Source organism: Colossoma macropomum, unplaced genomic scaffold (genome assembly GCF_904425465.1).
Source record: "Colossoma macropomum unplaced genomic scaffold, Colossoma_macropomum, whole genome shotgun sequence".
Lineage (NCBI taxonomy): Eukaryota > Metazoa > Chordata > Actinopteri > Characiformes > Serrasalmidae > Colossoma > Colossoma macropomum.
Window position 1 is genome coordinate 17,840,317 of NW_023494807.1, and position 19,375 is coordinate 17,859,691.

Here is a 19,375-nt window from a genome sequence, read left to right on the forward strand (position 1 = left end):
AGTTTGTCAGAGTAATATATTTCCTCTGTTTCTAGACCTAGTTATCCTCAGCTAGGGTAGTTAGCCTAGTAAGCAGTAAAGCCGCTCTGCATCTGGCTCACAAATCACATTCTCAACAACACATTGCTCACTTTGCGCTCATGTTCAGGCAGATGTGTTTCGGTATGTAATACCGTGCTTACTCACAAATACAGCATAAAAGCATAAAAGCAGCATTCCATTGAATTGCTAGCCTGTATATTTTCTCGGTCTTCCTGTGCTGAAACAGAACAGGGACCCAAATAGTGATTTTAGTGTTCTGATACTGGCACCATGAACGGTACTCAAGTACCTGTGCACATCCCTAGTATTTATTATTATCCAGAAGAGAAGAATGTTTAGGAGACCCTGGGCCATGTTTGCATTTTATTCATTTTACTGCATTTGTAACCCTACAGAAATAAATATTTCTCAGTAATTCCAATTCAGGTAAATGTAGTCCCAATTAAAATTTTATGAATGTTAACATTTCGACATTGACATCGGCAGATATGTGTACATGAAAAATATCAGATTTTGGCATATCCATTAGGAAAACGACAAACTGATTTTTTAGTTATTTAATTTTTCATTTACAGATTTAAAATGCCAGTTTGGTCCATTATAGAGTAAATAGTGTTAGGTATATTTTAACTTTGGCTGTAATAGAAAGTACTGTGAATGTGCTGGTGTGTGTTATGTGTTCATTTACCCCACACAGTGTGAGCTTTGACCTTAAATATTCATGATCAGTGTATCCATAGTATTTATAGCACGCTGAACAACTGCATATGTCGTAAAAACAGACCATTTACTTAAAACCTTTGCAAATGTCGTAAGAACAAAAAATTACATTGTTCTCATGATTTCATAACTTTTTAAAATGTGCTACTTCTGTTGTGCTGGTACGTTTTGTCGGTTCCAGCTTGTTCGCAAATCTCAGAAGAAGCCAAATGTCATACATGCCATGAATCATGAAAATGTCCTTAAGTGTTGCGATGTTATGCGTTTGCCTGCTTCTGGCTGTACAGTATGCAGCACATGGTTCGGTGTCAGAGCCTGAGAGAGACAGTAATCCACTCTGGCTCCACATTTCTATACAAGGCAAGAGCTCCTCTCTCATATGGGTGAGCTTAGCCTTCTTACTGCCCTCAGAGAGAGAGTGTGTGTGTGTGTTTGAAGATGGGTGTGTGTAAAGCCTTGTGCAGCAGAGTTGGTGACAGAATTGTGTGAGTCATTAGACAGACTGATAGGGAGTGAAGCTACTCATTGTGCCTCCAGTGTTCTTCCCATTAATGTTTCATAGGAACAGCAACTGTCAAACAGAGACGTCCTTGTGCGACAGAGCAGCCTGGCAGACTGCACTTCTGATAGGTGCACACATACACACAATTATTCAAGATAGACATACAGATCTTAAGGTCTCACAGCAAACACACACAGTCGTACAGACAGGATCCTGAGACAAAGTGTATTCACACAGTCAGAAGAGCAGTGTCAACGATCACACACAGTTCCAGCCAGGTAAATATAGACTACGTGAGGGTCAGGTACTAACAGCAGTATCAAGATACAAAATATCAAGCTGCAACTATCAAATATTTTCAAATACTTTCATTTTCTTTTCATTTAATTTCTATCAAATAATACAGTATTCTATAACAATAAGAAAAGATTTGTTTCATTGTTTCCCTGTTTTAAAAATCAAAATCTTTTTGGGCGAATTCTAGTCAGTGAACGGGGGAGTGATGAAGGTTTTTAAGCCACTCAAAACCTAAATTTATCTGCTTAAATGTGGCCTGTAAATGTGAAGAGCTGCAACAATATAATGTTTGGCAATGTTCTGACAAACTAAGGCACTGTTCACGCAGTGCTAAATTACTGCTATGAAAAACTGGCTTCTGAATGGCTTGTTTATGATTTCTCTGATTGTATCCATCCATCTTGTAGCTGGTCATCCTCTTCCTGTTTTACCTTCAAATGTTCCAATCATCATTCTCTTTTCCAGTTATTTTTTTCTCAGAATATGTCTTAAGTCTGTCTAACATCTGAGCTTCAAGTGAGAGATGAGGCTTGTTTTGGTCACGGATCCATTTTTTGTTTTAACAAAAATGAGGGAGAAAAGAAAGTAGCCTCACAAAATGAAGTTTTTTTCCCGTATGACTTATACAGTATCAAGTGTCAAGTATAGAAATGTGTGTGACTTTTTGTGCAGGAGAAAAAAAACATGTGATGAGGGCACCCTCATGTCTGCTCTGATTGGATGCTGTCCCCCGTGTAGGTCGCTCTGTCTTCATGGAAATGGAGCAATCTTCCTCTCTGCTTGTGCTGAGGAACTCCTTCAGGAATCACTTGAGTAGTTGAAGGCTGCTGTAACTACTGCTGATAACCCTTTATACCCTAATCAAACCCAAACAGCTGGCTACAACTCTCTCGACCTCCTGCAGTTCTCCCTCCTCTCTGTCTCTTGTCTTTTTTTTTGTATCTTTTCTTGTGTATATCTTTCCTTTTCCATCTCTCTCTACTTTTTCCTGTAGTCGCGGGGGCTGAAAACATGTTTTTCTCTTGCTTCTGTTTACCCTCAAGAGCTCAGATCAGAAAGCCAGTCTGTAGTCGTGCCATTTCTGTGGCGAAAAAGTAAGTGAGATCAGGAGGGACGAATTCAAAGAAGTGCATCTGCAGATGTGAGCCTCAGTTCTCACCCCCCAAATTTATCAAGAACCGCATCTCCCTGTTGCCTTCCACTTCTTGGAAAGCCTGTGACCTACACCAGTTTTGCTCAGTCCTTGATCTCTAGGAAACCTGCACTGAACTTTTTACTCTTTCTAACCAAGAAAAGCTAAACTATGCAGTGCAGTGGTGCTTGAGGACCAGGAGTTGGGTAGAAATTAATAGTAGAAATCGGTGTTGATCTGTGGTTTGCATAGGGATGCATGATTGGAAATGGCAGTTGCGTGATAAGAGCAAATATCTGCCAGTTCTGATCTGTACCGATTTCGCTAACTGTTCACCCATTTTAATTTTAGCCAGGCTTGATCTGCTCTCTGGTTCTTTTGTGGGTGTGAAAGCTGGACAAAAAAGAAGCAACATGGGAAAACATAGATGCCTTTTCTTTGCCAACTTTGGCTTTGGCAAAGAATTTTGAGAGAACCTTGAACAGCAAAGAAAACAAACCAATGGATCCTCAAACAAATTAAGCCTCACCTCTCACTCAGAGCCCAGAAAACCAAACCGAAGCTCTCTTACTTTGGAAATTTTCTGAGAACAACCAATTCATTGGCAGAGACAATTATGCATGGAAGAGTTGAAGGAATCATTAACAAGTCATTCAGAAGCCTGAAACCATAGTGTAGAGTCACTTTGCTGGCCTGGAAAGAGTCTTTAGCCATGGGGAAGGTCGCTCTCAGCCTAGGAGACCTTGTACTATAACTATGCTGATGTATTAATATGGTATTCTGCTTATGTGATAATGTATGATTGCTCGTCTTAATACCATATCTAAAGCTCTTGACCTAGGTTTTTAATATCAGTGTATTAATTTTGCCTGCAAAGCACGACCTTCAGCAAATAAACAGTATTGAATACCTTGGCTAATAAAAATTGGCCAAAATATTTGATCACCCCTTAATGTTGGTGTGATATACTTACTGCACTCAGATCACAAAGTTTCAAGTCTTGGTCCTGGTTGGTTTTCTTAAAAATCTGGTAATACTTTATTTTAATTGGTCCTTTGTAGATGATTAATGAACTCTTATCGGGATATCAGTAACATATCAGTGAAGTAGCAGTGGTGCAACGTCTAAATACACGGAAGTAAATATCTTGATGTACTTTTGATACATTACTTAATTAGTGTATTGTTGATATATTACATGAAGTAGACATTAAATGGTACCTCTGTTAAGCAAAACCTAACCTTACCCAACCTTACCCAAAATCTAACCCTAACCCTGGCCCTAATCCTAACCCTAATGTTAAGCTCAACCCAAAACTTAATCATAACCTTCATCCTGGCCCTAATCCTAACCCTACAAAGTCCGCTTACTGAATGGTGTTAGCAGCATGTCTATAACAGCTTGTTGAGGATGTTGAGATGGTCTGTATTAAACCTGTTACATGTTTATTGACTTCTTAGGTTAATATCTACAGATATGAATTTGGCCACTTCAAATAAAGTGAAAAACAACTGAATTCATTAGATTATGAACAAATTTTATTTACGCCGTTAATTAAAAGTGTCTTGATAATCTATTGAATGTATTCAATGCTACATCATTATGTTACTGAGAGTCTGTTAAGTGTTTATTTCATCTAAAAAGGATCACTCAAAATAAAGTGTCACCAAATTCTTAATTGCTCCACAAGATACATTGTGTATTGTATTTGTTTCATTTGCCTTAAATATATGTGTTTTTATAAAAGAAAGCTGCCAGAATAATGACATTTTCGTTCTTGCACATGTGGCACTGTTTTGCTCACATATTTTGTCTCATATCACATCCTTCTTGCCCTACTGGAAATGTGTGTGTGTGTGTGTGTGTGTGTGTGTGTGTGTGTGTGTGTGTGTGTGTGTGTGTGTGTGTGTGTGTGTGTGTTTTTTAATTTTTTTATTTTTTTTGCCAGAGGTCCTAAAGGCGTGTGGACAATGGAGGAGAAGGGAGAGACGCCTCACTTTGACACCACATTCGAGGACGCAAAGCCCAGTCTGACTCATATGGCCTTACTGCAGCTGCAGAGAGCCGGCTACCTCAAATACCTCATCAGCCAGAATGTGGATGGCCTGCACCTGCGCTCTGGCTTCCCCAGGTAAACAACTGCATGTGCACATATATACTCGTTATAGGACTGTTATGAGGATTTTGGGCTCTGCAGTTGCATAGCTGTGGCATAATCTTGGTGTGACTACAACTAAATTAAGGCTTTATGATGAGTATCATCCAATAAAGCAAAAATGGCACAGTTCCTGTCTGTTAAACCACTTTTGCCTAGAGGAAAGTAATAACAAAGCTACCATTTGCAAGATGTGTTCTGCTAAACTTTCACAAGACTGCATTACCAATAAAAATTTAATGCTACTTCATGGTATATGAAGAAGGAAAAGCTGCTTCAACCAAATGTTTTATTAATTTTTGGGCAGTGTTTTTATTGCATTTGGAAGCAGCGCAAACAGTCAGAATCATTATTGGCCGATGTTTTTGCACCAGCAGTTTTCATATGCAAACATGCAAACTCATTGACTTTTAGCAAAATTTGCAGTTATGAATCATGGTTACGGCATTCAGATGAATTGTGTACTTCTGATGAATTTTAATTGTAAGAAGGATGGGGGTCTGCTGCCAGCAGAGAATTCTGGAAGGAAATCCTCTCTCCCAAACATAGCACAGCAGCATACCCACAGATAAAGTGTTTAATTTCTATTGACCAGATAACAGTACCAAAAGAAAAAGCGAGTCTTGTTTCATGAGCAGTGAAGTTGAAATTGATTTAGTTGATTTCTATGGACAGTTGTAACCCTATGAGTGCTTAGCAACTGCCTACAAATGTAATAGCAATCATCAGGGTCCAAGCACTGTGTGCCATTTTGGTGCCAATATAAGCTTTTTAACATGACATGAATGGAGGGTAAAGTGGCTTCTTGCTAACTTAATGTTAACCGTTCTATACTGACCCGTCAAAAATATCCAAGCAATGTGTGCTTAGCCAAGACTACTTTTCCATTTTAGTTTTGTATTACTGGTCAGATTAAGGCCAGAAAACTTAGTACTCAGAGTTGAAACGTGGCCCATGTAGCCTAGTAACTTAATAGAATTATTTTTTTCAGCGCTTAGCCAAGAACTGACATCTGCATTTGCAAAAAAGGATGCTAACATTCGTTGTGGAGGGGACATCATGAAGCCTGGCATCCAACGACAGCACTTGTATTCTTGTTTACATCCAAAATGGTGTTTGCTGTGAAATCGCGTTGGAAATAGCAGAGGTGGCAGTTACATTATAAAGGCGGGGATGGTGGGGGTGGTTATCCTAGTGGAGGGGGAGGGACTACTTTGCTGTGACGTAGAAATAAAAAGAAAATCCCAACAGCCTGTTGAATAACGCCTTTTTTTGAAAGAAAAATATGCCAAAACAGCACAGACTTTACATCTTGTGATTTCTTGAATATACAGTGACAAGTTGTGCATATGTGAACTGTCACTTGTTCTACGTTTGGGCTTTGCGTCATTCACACTTACAGCCCTTAAATGGTATTTTACAGGGATGCATATGTTCATACATGCCATGAAATACCTGGTAAAATACACTATTGTGACCTTTTTTTTCTCTCACACACACCAAAAATGTGACTGTGCAAAAAAATAAAAACCAAAAACATTCTGCTTTGCTGGCCAGATCACCACATTTCACTAGAATCATGTACAAAATACAACCCTGTGACCTTTTCATTCACGAAACTGAACTTAACTGTGAAAGTGTCACAGAAAAGTTTAGGTTTGCTGTTGGCCTTGCTTTCTGGATGGGTAGGATGGCCCAGCCTTCTCCCCCTATCACTCAGCGTGATGCTAGTCAGCGCAGGCGTCTTGTTAGCTGACGTAACAGATCTGGCGGTTGGCGCTTTCCTCTGAGCGCGTTTGGCTGTCCAATGACGTTGCGTGAGCGACAGTTCGAAAGATGTGGTAGCGCTTCACAGGTCTCAGAGGATACCTGTGTTAGCCTTCACCCTCCTAGCGCTGGTAGTATTGTGTGATTGGGGGAGTCCTAACTAGTGGGTGGAATTGGAGACGACTAAATTGGGGAGAAAATTGGGGAAAAAAGAACAGTCTAAGTGACTTAGACTTAGTGACTAAGTATCAGATTTTATCATTAGAAAGTATTTCTTTTTTAAAAAATAGTAATTCACCAATACCGGTACGCTGGTATTAATGATGTATCGCTCAGCACTGCTCATCTCTGAACCTGAGTTTGTGCTTGATGCTGCTTTGCTTACTGGGAGCTTTCATTTCTCTTGTCAGCTTGTTGTTAATGATGGAAAGTGGCGTTCTCTGATTGAAACATCTGAGTTCTAATTTTGCCTTCTTGACGCAGTCGTCTTGTCCTGTATGTCTGAGATGAAAGTGTTGCTGCTTAATTGAACACATTAACATGTTAAGATGTACTTGTGATTGAGAGAGGATGAGTAAAAGCCATCAGCTGCGTGTTTTTTGAAAGCATATTTCTTATCCTTTGAACCTTTTGTGTTTTTCTCTCGCCCTGCCTGTCACTAAACCCCGCACCTCTCTCTCAGGGATCGATTGTCAGAGCTTCATGGAAACATGTTTGTTGAAGAATGCGAGAAATGTGGGAAGTACGTATTTCTGCCATTTCTATTTTTCACCCATTGGCCTGTGTGTCTCCCTCCACATAGCTTCCTTTGTTCTGTCTCTCTGTCTGTCTCTCTCTCTCTTGCTCTCTCTCCTCTGCCACTTCAGTGTGTCTTCACCTACTGTGTCATTTTCCCTGTGAGGCTTTCTGCTGCTCTGACTGCATGTCTTCTCTCTCTCTCGTCTCTCTCTTTGTCGTCTCTCTCTTTTTATTCCGTGTCTCTTTTTGTCTCTCTTCTTTCTGTCTTACTCTCTTTCTCTTCTGTTTCTCTTTCTTTTTTCATGCTCTCCTCTCTTTCTTTCTTTCTTTCTTTCCTTCTTTCTTTCTTTCTTTCTTTCTTTCTTTCTTTCTTTCTTTCTCCCCTACTGTGACTCTGTCCTTATCTGTCCAGTCTGATTGTAAAATGAGTGTGCATACATTTTGCTGATAGTTTGGTAATTCATCAGTTTAATCTTTGACTTATCTGTACTATCTGTACAAACTCATCTGGTCCATGTGTGTGTGTGAATTTGAGTGTAATATTTGCAGTTAAATAATCAAAATCATTATCAGGATCATCAGTCATATCAGTAGTAACAGTAAAAATAAAATGATACAAAAAAATTTAAATGGTAGGTAATTCAGTCCTAATATTGTCAACATATAATTGGTGAAAGTGAATGGGGAATTTTTAAATCAACTCTCTAAGACCGTGAGGAAGAAACACTAAAAGGAACCCAGACATAGAACTGAAAAGCTCACTAAGGGCATGAGGAACAGTCATTGAGAGGATCCAAGACTCAATAGAAACCTCCCTAAGAGCATAAGGAAGAAATATAGACAGGAACCAAGACCTAGGCCAAAAGGACAAACTCCCCAAGAGAATAAGAAAGTGCCAATAAGAGGCTCCCCAAACGTTCCAGTGAAAATTAGCAAGCACCCTGGATGTTCTAGCATGTGGTCAAACTCATACGCCTGGATCTTGGAGTTTCTTTAAAAGAAGATAAAGGTGACTGAAATTATTTAATAAACCACAAAGTTCTCTGAGAATTACACTGAACTTTTAGGAAGTTTTTGACAAGTTTAAATCTCTTTTGTCCATTCTGTATCCCTGCCTCTTACGTGAACTCAAACAGTCATATCACGGCTCAAACAGAAGGCACGGTCTGAGCCCTGGTCCCTCTGGAGCGCTCGCAGGGCTTTAAGAGCCTTGCTCAGGGTATAGTGACAGTAGCTAAAGTGCGATGACGTGTCCTGCCTTGTTTACAACGTCCTTGCCCCTGGTGTCCAGCACTGGTTCCAGGGCAGGAGCGCCTGAGGCTTGCCTGCTGGCAACACCGCAAGTTATTAACCAAATCACTGCGGCTGTTCGCATTGTACTGCCACAACCAGCACCTCCCCCAGCGGTAGTACGGCTCAGCTAATTGTGACATCTAACCCTTATTCATAGAATTGTGGTAAGGTTTGGGGGAGGAGGATGGGTCACTCTGTTGTTTTGAATGTTCTGGGTGTTAAATTGCCTGAAGGCTGATTCTGTATAATTTTACAAGATTTTTGAACATGCACATGAAGTCCAGTAATGGTTGTTGTGGGATTTGTGGATTTTAACAGGCAGTACGTGCGTGACACAGTAATTGGGGTGATGGGTCTGAAGCCCACCGGGCGTTACTGCGAAGTTACACGTTCCAGAGGACTCCGAGCCTGCAGGTGTGTGCTTGATTTTAACTGTATGTGCATGTTAAGGGGATAAATATCTGACCTCATACTGCTTCCATTCAATCACATTTCTTTAGAAAATGACTGAAGATGATATTTACACAGCACTGTAATAGAGACAGTGAAAGCAATAAACCAGGCTCCCTTTTTTGGGGGGGGGATTTTTTACATTTGAAAATAGCTAGAGTAACTTATTTTGGTTAAAAACATGCTTATTGAAAATTGAACTTGCTTTATTAAGTTATTAATATAAGTTTGGCATGTTCAAATCAAATATAATTGATTCCAAACTTGATGTATTTGAATTTTCACCTTGAAATGGCATTTTACACTTCTAATGTGTTTTTTTTGTGTATACTGCCTGTCAAAAGTCTGGAGACACCTTGCCTCCCTTTTAATTGAACATATGGGGCGTTGAGTGGCACAACTGTCCAAACATTGGCCCTATCATCAGGAGATTGCGAGTTTGATCCCTGGCTGATAATGCCACTGCCCTCATCAGCTGAGAGTACAGGAGAGCATAATTGAATTTGCTTTCTCTGGGTGGCCACCCCTCTCCTTCCATGACCATGTTTTGACGGTAATGTAAATTTAGACAAATCATATTTGTCTGCAGAATTATCATGATAAACAATATAACTGCAATCCAAATTCAAAGTACCACATTCTAATATTATAGCTTCTAATATTACTTAATAATTTCTAATGATAACTATATTGTACAAGTAACACCATTAACATCCAGTGGTTCTCCTCCAATGTTTGTTTGGGAACCATATTGCCAACCTGGTGCGATGGCACCCTTCATCTGGACAGGCTTGTCTATGATGTAGTCAACGTTGTAATCTTTGCAAGTGGCCAAAAATCCAAAAAATTTCAGTTATGTTAGAAAAAAGTGTATTATTATCATAAAACAGCTCTTCGCTAATACTCTGGTTGTTTTTGCCACACTGATCATCAAACTGTCTTCCTTGGTATGAAGAGCAGTTTTGCTCAAATAACGATGTAACGGGGTTGGGCAATATGTCAATATTAATTATTATTATGATAATGTACTTCACACTCATATCATAATATGCTTTCCTGAGTTCCTATGTCATCCATATTGCCAGTACTTAAATATCACTGACTGAATGTGTTTCATTACAAAGAGAGCATAATTAGTCACATTCCATTGGAGTTTGTGAAGCATTTAGTAAAAATAACTATTCATAGTTTTTGATAAGATTACTTTCTAATGTGGCACACTGATTCTTTTTTGTTCAATCCAACTAATCAGATGTCACCAACCATGCATATTGTGACATAGTGTATTTAAAATTTCTTGATATTTATATATATTTTTCTGTTGGTCCATTCATCATGAAATTTACACACAATGTAAAGGACAACAGACATTTTCAAATTGTGTCAAAAACTGAAAAATGACTAAAAAAATTGAGATATGAGGTTTTGTTCCAACAGCAGCGTTCTATTGATATATGTATCGAAACCATGATATATATTTTTGCCATGGCACCCACCCCTATCTGACACCTTTCTTTTCCAAACTATTGTTAAAATTACATATTAACGTTGATTTGGCTCAGAGCTGGTTTAAACACCTGAAAGGTTTGAGTGCTGACATTGCAACGAGTGGATAAAATGTGTGTGCTTTAGCATTATTCACTGTCCCAAATACTGTCACAAATATTTACATGTGCAATGTTATTTTGATCAAAATAAACCAGCTGAAATTATTTTGAACCCATAACAAACAGACACTCATTTGTACCCTGCTTTACATATTGGTGAAACATTCAAAGACTTTGTCACTGTCTGTGTTAACTCGTTACAATCTGCCCCCAGAGTTGTTGGGCCATGTGCGACATGGTCAGAGTAAAATAGCCCAGCATGTAGATTTGAAACTTTCTGTGCTGATGTGTTTTCCATCACTGTATAAAAGAAGCTCAATGCTGCCTTTTATGGTTACACTATGAGAGTTAATGAAAAAGCTTACAAACACATTCAGAACACAATTTAATGCTGCGGAAACATTTATTATTGATTATTAAAAAGTGTTTGTTTGTTTATGAAAAGTCCCCAGTCTTTTAACAGAAAGCATATGTGCAGTTGTGTATGCATGTGTATAATAGAACATATCTGATTGGTAAATTTGCTCTTCCGCAGAGGGAAGCTGATCAGCACCATCCTGGACTGGGAGGACTCTTTGCCTGACAGGGATCTGAACAGGGCTGATGAAGCGAGCAGGTGTGTTGGGCAAGTTAGAGACGGAGTAAGAGAGACAGAGACAGACCAGACAGGGCCGTTGTGGTAGAGCATCCCTCAGGTGGAGAGAGACAAGGCCGTTACGCTTATCGCTTTGTGTTGCAGCAGATGTTAGCCATGGTCACAGAGCTTTACTGTCACAGTTTAATCACATTAAAGTTAACCCACACACAATTATCTCACATACACACATACATACACCCAGACGGACGTCCGCAATACAGCATTTGTGCTGTGCAGCAACCACAAAGCCTTGATTAATATATGATAACAGCCCAAAAGATAAGGGAAGATATATTATTCCGCTGAGGGGAGATGTTTTACAGTGATTGGCTAACATAGGCATGACACTGAAACATGCTGGTAAAAATAACTTCAATATACAGTAACAACTGCATCCACTATGCTTTCTGTTAATTAGATATAATGACTGTTCCATAAAGATACGTTTATAACTTTAAATGGCTTTGTATGGTTTTCCAACATAACTTTATATGTACAGTAATATGCAAAAGTATGGGCAGTGTGGCCAAATGACATGTTTCTAAGTGAAAATAAGTACACATCCTCTACAGTGAACACACTTCTGCACATTTTAATGCACATTTACTGTTTATTTGCCAAATTGAACATAATGGGTGAAAAAGCGCAACTTAAAATGTGGCCTGTGCAAAAGTAGCTTGTTTTACATTTTATGTTTTTTTGTTTTTTTTTAATAGGCTAGCCTCAGCAAATAAAGAGTAATTTAAAGAAACACTTAAATTTGTTTCCTGTAAATATGTGTTAACTTATTTTCACTAAGAAAATGACTATGTTTCAGATTTTACTAGTTAACAACTCTTAGTTAAACTGACAGTTATGATTGTCAGTTCTAATCGGTCACATTTACAAGTCTTACTCAGAGTCTTAATGTAAAAATGGTAGCAGTTGTGTTTTCGGTCTTTTCACAGATACCGATAAAACTGTAGCTCATCAATATGGTAGATATTATCGGCCAATCAGGATATCAGTTGGTTTGGTGTCCAAAGTTTGCTTATTTAATTTTTGCACTGGAGCTGTGAGAGTAGTGTAGCTAACAAGTAATGGAAGCATATTCCACCAATATGACCCAAATCATATTACTGTGGAGAGTTAAGTAATCTCAAATAAACTTCATGATGTGGTTTCTGGCACTGTATGACACACCGTTATTGATAAAAATGTGTATGGAAAATTCCATACATTTCATGAAAATCAGGCTTTATGATGGCTGCTACTCCTGTTTCTAGCTATGTGAAAAACTTGTCCATTTTCATGGCAAACTTTGGACATCAAACATGTCTTGGATGATTGACTGTAATTTGACGCAAGGAGAAAATAGTGTAAATTTGATTTTTATTTTTCTTTAACATTTCAAAGAATAAAGTGCAGGTAGCTGTGGGCTTCTGTACACGGTCATGTAGTTATACCAACACCCATACATATCATGGTAGAGGTGGCTGCTTTAGGGCTGAGGCTGTGAAATCTTACAATATGGACGCATTTGCACATAGATGGAAAATGCGAGTGCACAATCCCTTTAGCGCGGGATCCTCAGCCCTGTCACGCTTTCTGAATTTGTGCGTGCCGTCTCAAGACGCCCACAGCAAAGACACCCAGTGACAGTGAGAAGACCACAAAGTCCGGCCACATAGCTCCTGACCTCTATTTCTGGAGCTCTGCGAGTGTCCTGTCAGCTGGCTGAGCGCACTGGGCCTCGGCATTCATGCGATGAAATGGTTTGCTGCCCTTGAGAAGCTGTGAGGCTTTTTTTTTGTTTTGTTTTGTTTGTTGTTTTTTTTTTGTGTCTCCCCTCAAGATGTGATTGCTGATACGGTAATATGGCTGTGAACAGATTCAAAGGGACTATGAGTCAATGTTCAGCTCATCAGTTGAGGACGTAGTGTTCTGAAAGCAAATGCACAGTAGAGGTTTCCTGCCACCTACTCCCTGCCAAGTGAGAGGCTGTTTTGATGGCACCCCTTATGAGACAGTATGAAGGCTGATTTTTACAGAAGTGTGGGGAATCTGTAAGTAGTAGACTTAAGAGTTTAGACAGTGCATTGAGAGTATTCAAAGAAAACTTGTTAACAGTTCAAGGTGCCAGTATTTTAATACTAAAATCACTATTGAGGTAGTCCTTACGTTTCACAGTGGAAAAACGATGAAATATACAGCTCCACATGAGTGCCTGAGCGCATGGCCAAGGACGTGTTGTTAAGGGCGTGGTTGAGAAGGCAGAAATAGCATGGCTGTATCATCAATTAAACTAGATACTTCAGTTGATTTTTCTCTGACAAATAACATTTGGACACATCATCCGCAGGACAAAATACCTTTTGTAGATGATGAGTCCTCATCAGCATCCACCGTGACACTGGTTAGCTCTGTTAGCTCATTAGCTTATATGAAGAGGCAGCCTCCGCTACTCATCCAAAACAATAGCCTACCGGTGTCTCTCTTCAGCTTCTGAAGAGTAAAACATGCTCCTCTACATTCTGCTCTATTGTTGTGTCTGTTGTTTTATTGGGCCTTTATTTTTCTTTGTGGAACAAATATCCATTCATTAACTCTTCCGATACAGCCTGTGTACACGGGCTGACCTGGCCCTTGCATTGGGTACATCCCTACAAATTAAGCCCAGCAGCAGTCTGCCTTTTCTGACCAAACATACCGAGGCAAGGTGGTGATCTTAACTGGAACATCCCTAAATGTTACTTTGAGTTTTAACAATAAAAATAAAATCTTATTTTGTGTAGCTTTAACAAACAATATCTTGAGCAACCCTGCATCAGCCAGTACATTGCAATCACCACATTATAAGTCATTTCAGTCATGTTATTCGTCTGTTTGTATTTGAGTGTTTTGTGTGTGTGTTTGTGCGTAGGAGGGCTGACCTGGCCCTAACATTGGGTACGTCTCTACAAATTAAGCCCAGCGGCGATCTGCCTCTTCTGACCAAACGTACCGGAGGCAAGGTGGTGATCGTCAATCTGCAGCCAACTAAACATGTGAGTTATTACACACACAGTGAGCAGTCTCCCCGTTTCAGTCTCTCTCCACCCACCATCACGACACACTCATACAAGTCTTAATTCCACTGCTATTTTAAGAGACTTCTGTGCACTGCATCTGCACAACAACCATGTGACATCAACAGGTGTCAGATTGGTTTAGTCAGCAGGGTAGCTATGCTGAAACAAAAAAAAGTTAATTTCAGTCAAGTACATTCTGTTGATCAAAACCCACATAGATTAAGGTGCTCTAAAGCTGTATTGCTGAATGAGTTGTTGGTGCCCCCCCTACCCCTGTTTTTAGTGCTTAAGATCATTTTCCCCCTGAGCTCCTCACATTTTGCCAAACTATTCAGTGTTTAATCCTATTACACTTGTAGGCCATGGCATCTGTCTGTGTTCGACTTGAATCCTTCACAAGAGTTGGATTTTTTTTTCCCCCTACTTACGTCATGCTTACTGTTGGTCTCGCAGCTAAATGCCAAAATTGGATTTATTTTTGACTAATCTTGTTTGAAATGCAGAAATATTAGATGTCGCCTTGTGTTAACGGATGCTACTCAGTGTAGTATAAATAAAATAAAATGTAAAATAAGAATACATTTTATTTTAAATAAAATGTATCAATTCATTTAAATGCAGGTATTTGAAAAACTACACACGTGGCTTTGTTATGCACTAACAGGTCACATTGATTTGGCAGAGGTAGGTCATTCAAGTGGGTCATACATAACAATACTGTATTCAAGAGAAGTGAATTCACAGCAGAAACCTGTTAGTGTTTCATCATCTTTTTATACCATTTCAGCGAATACTCAATGTATCCTTCAATATATGCTGTTTAATTACTATTGTGTTACATCATTGCAGGACAAGCATGCCCACCTGCGTATCCATGGCTACGTCGACGAGGTCATGAGTCAACTGATGAAGCTGCTAGGGTTGGAGATTCCGGAGTGGGCGGGGCCAATGCTATGTGAAAGCTCTGGAGGTGATGCAGACATTCTACCTTATGGTGCTTGGAAGAAGGAAGTAAAGATAGAGCTGAAGATAGAGGAGAAGAAAGACTTTGGGCTGAAGAAGAAAAGGAGGACGAATGACAAAAATGCAGAGATTACTGAGAAGGGAGGAGTCAAAAAAGAGGAAGAAGAGGATGCGAAATGTGAGCAGGAGGCCTTGATTGACAGTAGGTTTGAGCCAGTTACAACAGAGAACGCCAATAGCTCTTCACAGAATGCTCTCTGCTCCTCTCCACTGGACGATACGGACACATGTGAAGCTAAAAAGCCACGGACTGACCCTCCTTCCTCCTAGAGCTAGACACCCCAGGAGGTTCAAATTGCAAAGACCAGCAATACAGCAATCTCAGGCAGACTCCTATACACTACATAGATCCGGTTGTACTGTACTTCTTCTAGGCAGCCAGTAGACCTCTTTCTGTTGTCTTGCTGAAAACTGGAGTCTAGTCTTGAAGCTGTGTGTAGTAAAGGGTGGGTAATATGGCAAAAACATAACATCTTGTTAGTTGAAGACATTACGATACATGATGCGTATCGCAATATTTATTTTTTGTGACATTTGCAAGCAGGTTGCAGCAGGAAAGCAGCAGTGCCATGTTTAAAAAAGGCTGTAGAAATTTTACAAATTAAACTATGATAGAAAAGGAGAAAAAAATCAAACAATTGGTAAAAATTAATTAATAAATTCAAAGACAAACCATAATGGGCAGACATCCAATTGGCTACTTGTAAAGTTGCAGTTTATGCAGTTGCTATAAACTGGTGGTGGTTGTTGTTGTTTACAGGCTGTCTATAATCTGCCTTTTTTAACGTTTTTATGATGCATACAGTAGTTCAGTGTTCTAGAAATATTGATTAAACTCAAATGCATATTGTGACATCATATATCATGATAATGTTGTCGTATTGCCCACCCTTAGTGTGTAATGCAGTAAAATGTCAGAACAGACTGATATGCCATTGACATCTGCCGCTGGTGTCAGTAATGACATGACTATTGCCAGAGGTGGGAGGACATTGAAGCCATTGGAAGTGAACTACACTGAAAAAAGTGGTGCATTGTGTTTACTTAATTTCCATACTAAGAATATATATTGGATTAGCACAATTTTATCTGAAAGTTTACTTCCTTTTAGCAAGAATTGTGTTCAATGTTATATTCAAATTATGTACATTTGAATCACAAATTTAGTGCATCACTTTTTTTCAGTATAGTAGCTTGTCAGAAATGCTACGTGCAGCTCTAACCAACCCTGATATCAAGATTAATGCTTCTGTATGTTGATAGCAGGAGTGAGGGACTTTGCTAGACTCAGAGCAAGCTGGCTGAAATTATGAAGTTGGAGAAAAACTTGGTGACGACTGTTGATGATAACCATTGGAGGGAAGTCTGTAGAGTCAGAATGCACGATGAGTTTAGTCCCTTCTAATCTTTCAAGCTGAACAAAGCGCAGGGAAGTGGTGAAAAGCATCAGCTTTGCAGAACGCTCTATGACAGCATGACTGAATCAAAGCATCCAGCCAGACACCCCATGTTTCCTTTCTTTATGTTTTTTTAGTGATATGATGGTGTTACTTCATTTTATATTCTTTTTATACCCATCCTAAGTTTGTAAATAAACACCAACTCCAAAGGATGCTGATGTGTTGGAGAGTGAATTAAAGAATCCTGAGAGTGAGTTGGTGTTTGTGTGTTTTTCTTGGAAAGCTACATGCAGAAAAAGCAAACACACTGGAATGGCAGACAAACATAATTTAATCTTGCTCAGGTAAGGCAACACTGCCTTATCAGCAGTAAAAAAGCTGTGGATTTGTCCCCCACGGCTGCACTGAGATTTCCAACGTGCCCCTTGGGCAGCCAGAAGCTGACTGCACACAGTGGCGGTCAGTAAGCAGGCAGATTGGCCCAGAAAACGTCTTGCTCATTCTGTCTGGCTGGCATATGTTGTATTATGGCCAATGACTCGGTCAGCATAGCACTCTCACGCACCAGCCTCCCAGATGTAGTGATTGTTCTTGAAGAATGTGATTGCTGGCTGCCTGGATAAGTTTTGTGATTGCTGATTTATGGCTTGGAGAGTGTGCCGGCAAGGCAGTCATGAGCCATTTTCTGGAAGGTTTCATTAGAAGAGAGCTCTTCAGCCCTCAAAGCTTCTTCAGCTCTTAACAGTCATCTCAAGGCGCCAACATGAATAGGGTTCTACTAGTGGCTGCAGTCCTCTGTGTAGGCCTACCTCTGTTTCTTTGCATTTCAACAACTGTTACAGTTACTCTAGTACCTGTACTAGCCAATTAACCATTAACTGACAAATAAACATTTGGCTAGTGCTTTCGGTTCACTTCCAAGAAACAATTGATTTTTGAATAAGCAGGCTTTTTCATTCGATTTAAGGACCATTTTTGAAGTGCCCTCATGAATTGTATTCATGAGGGCACAAAGCCACAACTTGTTCTGGTAGTCATGCTTAGTGATGCACAACTCTGGGTTTTCTGGAGTCCACTTGACTCCACTTAATTTTAACCGACAGAGCTGTTGATACAGCACATTTTTAGCTACAGATCACAGTAATATGATGAAAATCCATGCTTTTCGAATCTGAGCCATTTGCCAATAGTCCACCCTGGCACCCAGACAAGTTGCAGTCAAAGATTGTGCTCATGTGGATACGTTGGTATTTCCCAACATAAATGACAGGATATTTAGCCTCATAACACAGTGTTAAGGTAGGCTACAAAAAGAAAAATGTTCATGAAGAAAGCCCTGCCCTTCGAGAAAAAGAGCCAGTCAGCTTGCTGGATATGCTGTGAGCAGGGAAAGCCAAAGACCCTGCGCCACATATTAGAGAATCTCTGGGAAAGCCCCCATCGTTGTCAAGATTTGCATAAGCGCAGTAGCCAGAACAATCTGAAAAAGCACAGTTTTGGTGTGTTACTAAGCCAAACACTATAATCCATTTATGAGGTCTTTGTCAGATTTTACCAGTAATTCCAAACATGTTTTTAAAACAGTAATCTCACCTTCAGTTTCGAGTATTTTGGTCTCTCCCCATTCAAAGAGTTATGGGTCTGTTGTTGTATGGCTTGTATGCCATGTTTCTGTTGAGTGTAGCCCTAGGCTATAGCCTACAAATGTTGATGTTGGCTAATAGTTGATAGTTAGCCATGTAGCTAGTGATGTAGTTAGTCCTATGACAAAAAAAGCTTAAAAGCTATAAACTGTCGACCGTATGGGTTAGTGTCATGGTTAAATTGATTGTTGTTTAATCTATGCATATGAACTTCATGCTAGCCCCAGTCAGGCCATAATTGTTAATTAATTGTTCATTTGGCTAATAATATGTGGTAAATGTAAGCTAGTACTCTAGCCTACATTCTGTTACTGACATTTGTTAGGTTGCAGTTTTCATTCAATAAACCCTAAAACCTGTGTTTGAATGTTTTCATGGGTTGTGTAAGAATCATGGGATTTATAGGTTTGTCAGTTCTCAGTTAATCACTGTCTAATAGTGGTCAGCTGGTTATTCCAGCAGGTACATGTACACTGAGTAGACAGTTTAAGTGCACCTACCTTGTACTCACAGCACTCACTGACCATTTTAAAAGAAAAACCTACCATATAAGTGCACTTTGTAGGTTTTACAGTTACAGACAGGACCCTGTCCAGTTTATCATTGGAAAGGGGACCACCATAGGACTACCAATGACCAGACATTATTTGGGTAATGGACTATTCTCAACACAGCAGTGACAGTAGCACGGTGGTTTGTGTTTAGCTAGAGCAAATTTATCTAATAAGTGGCCAGTAAGCATACATTTATTGGCCACTTCATTAGAAACACCTACTGTATTGGTACACCTTGTAGTGTGCAGTTAGTGGCTGTAGCTAATTTTTGCCATGCTCGGTTTATAGGACCACTGATGGTTGGATATTTTTGGTTGGTGGACTTCTCAACCCAGCACTGACATTGAGGTGTTTCAAAACCTCAG

General features: G+C 39.6%; 1 protein-coding gene across 1 annotated transcript in view; it reads left to right on the forward strand.

Moving 5' to 3' along the window:
• Window positions 1-18,815, forward strand: part of sirt6 (sirtuin 6) — a 31,281-nt gene extending 12,466 nt beyond the window's left edge. Inside the window, exons 3-8 of the mRNA XM_036556309.1 lie at window positions 4,642-4,824; window positions 7,298-7,357; window positions 8,965-9,060; window positions 11,239-11,319; window positions 14,243-14,366; window positions 15,240-18,815. Coding sequence (XP_036412202.1) covers window positions 4,642-4,824; window positions 7,298-7,357; window positions 8,965-9,060; window positions 11,239-11,319; window positions 14,243-14,366; window positions 15,240-15,683 — 988 coding nt within the window. The 3' untranslated portion in view covers window positions 15,684-18,815. The remainder of the gene's footprint in view (window positions 1-4,641; window positions 4,825-7,297; window positions 7,358-8,964; window positions 9,061-11,238; window positions 11,320-14,242; window positions 14,367-15,239) is intronic.
• Window positions 18,816-19,375: the final 560 nt, after the last annotated feature.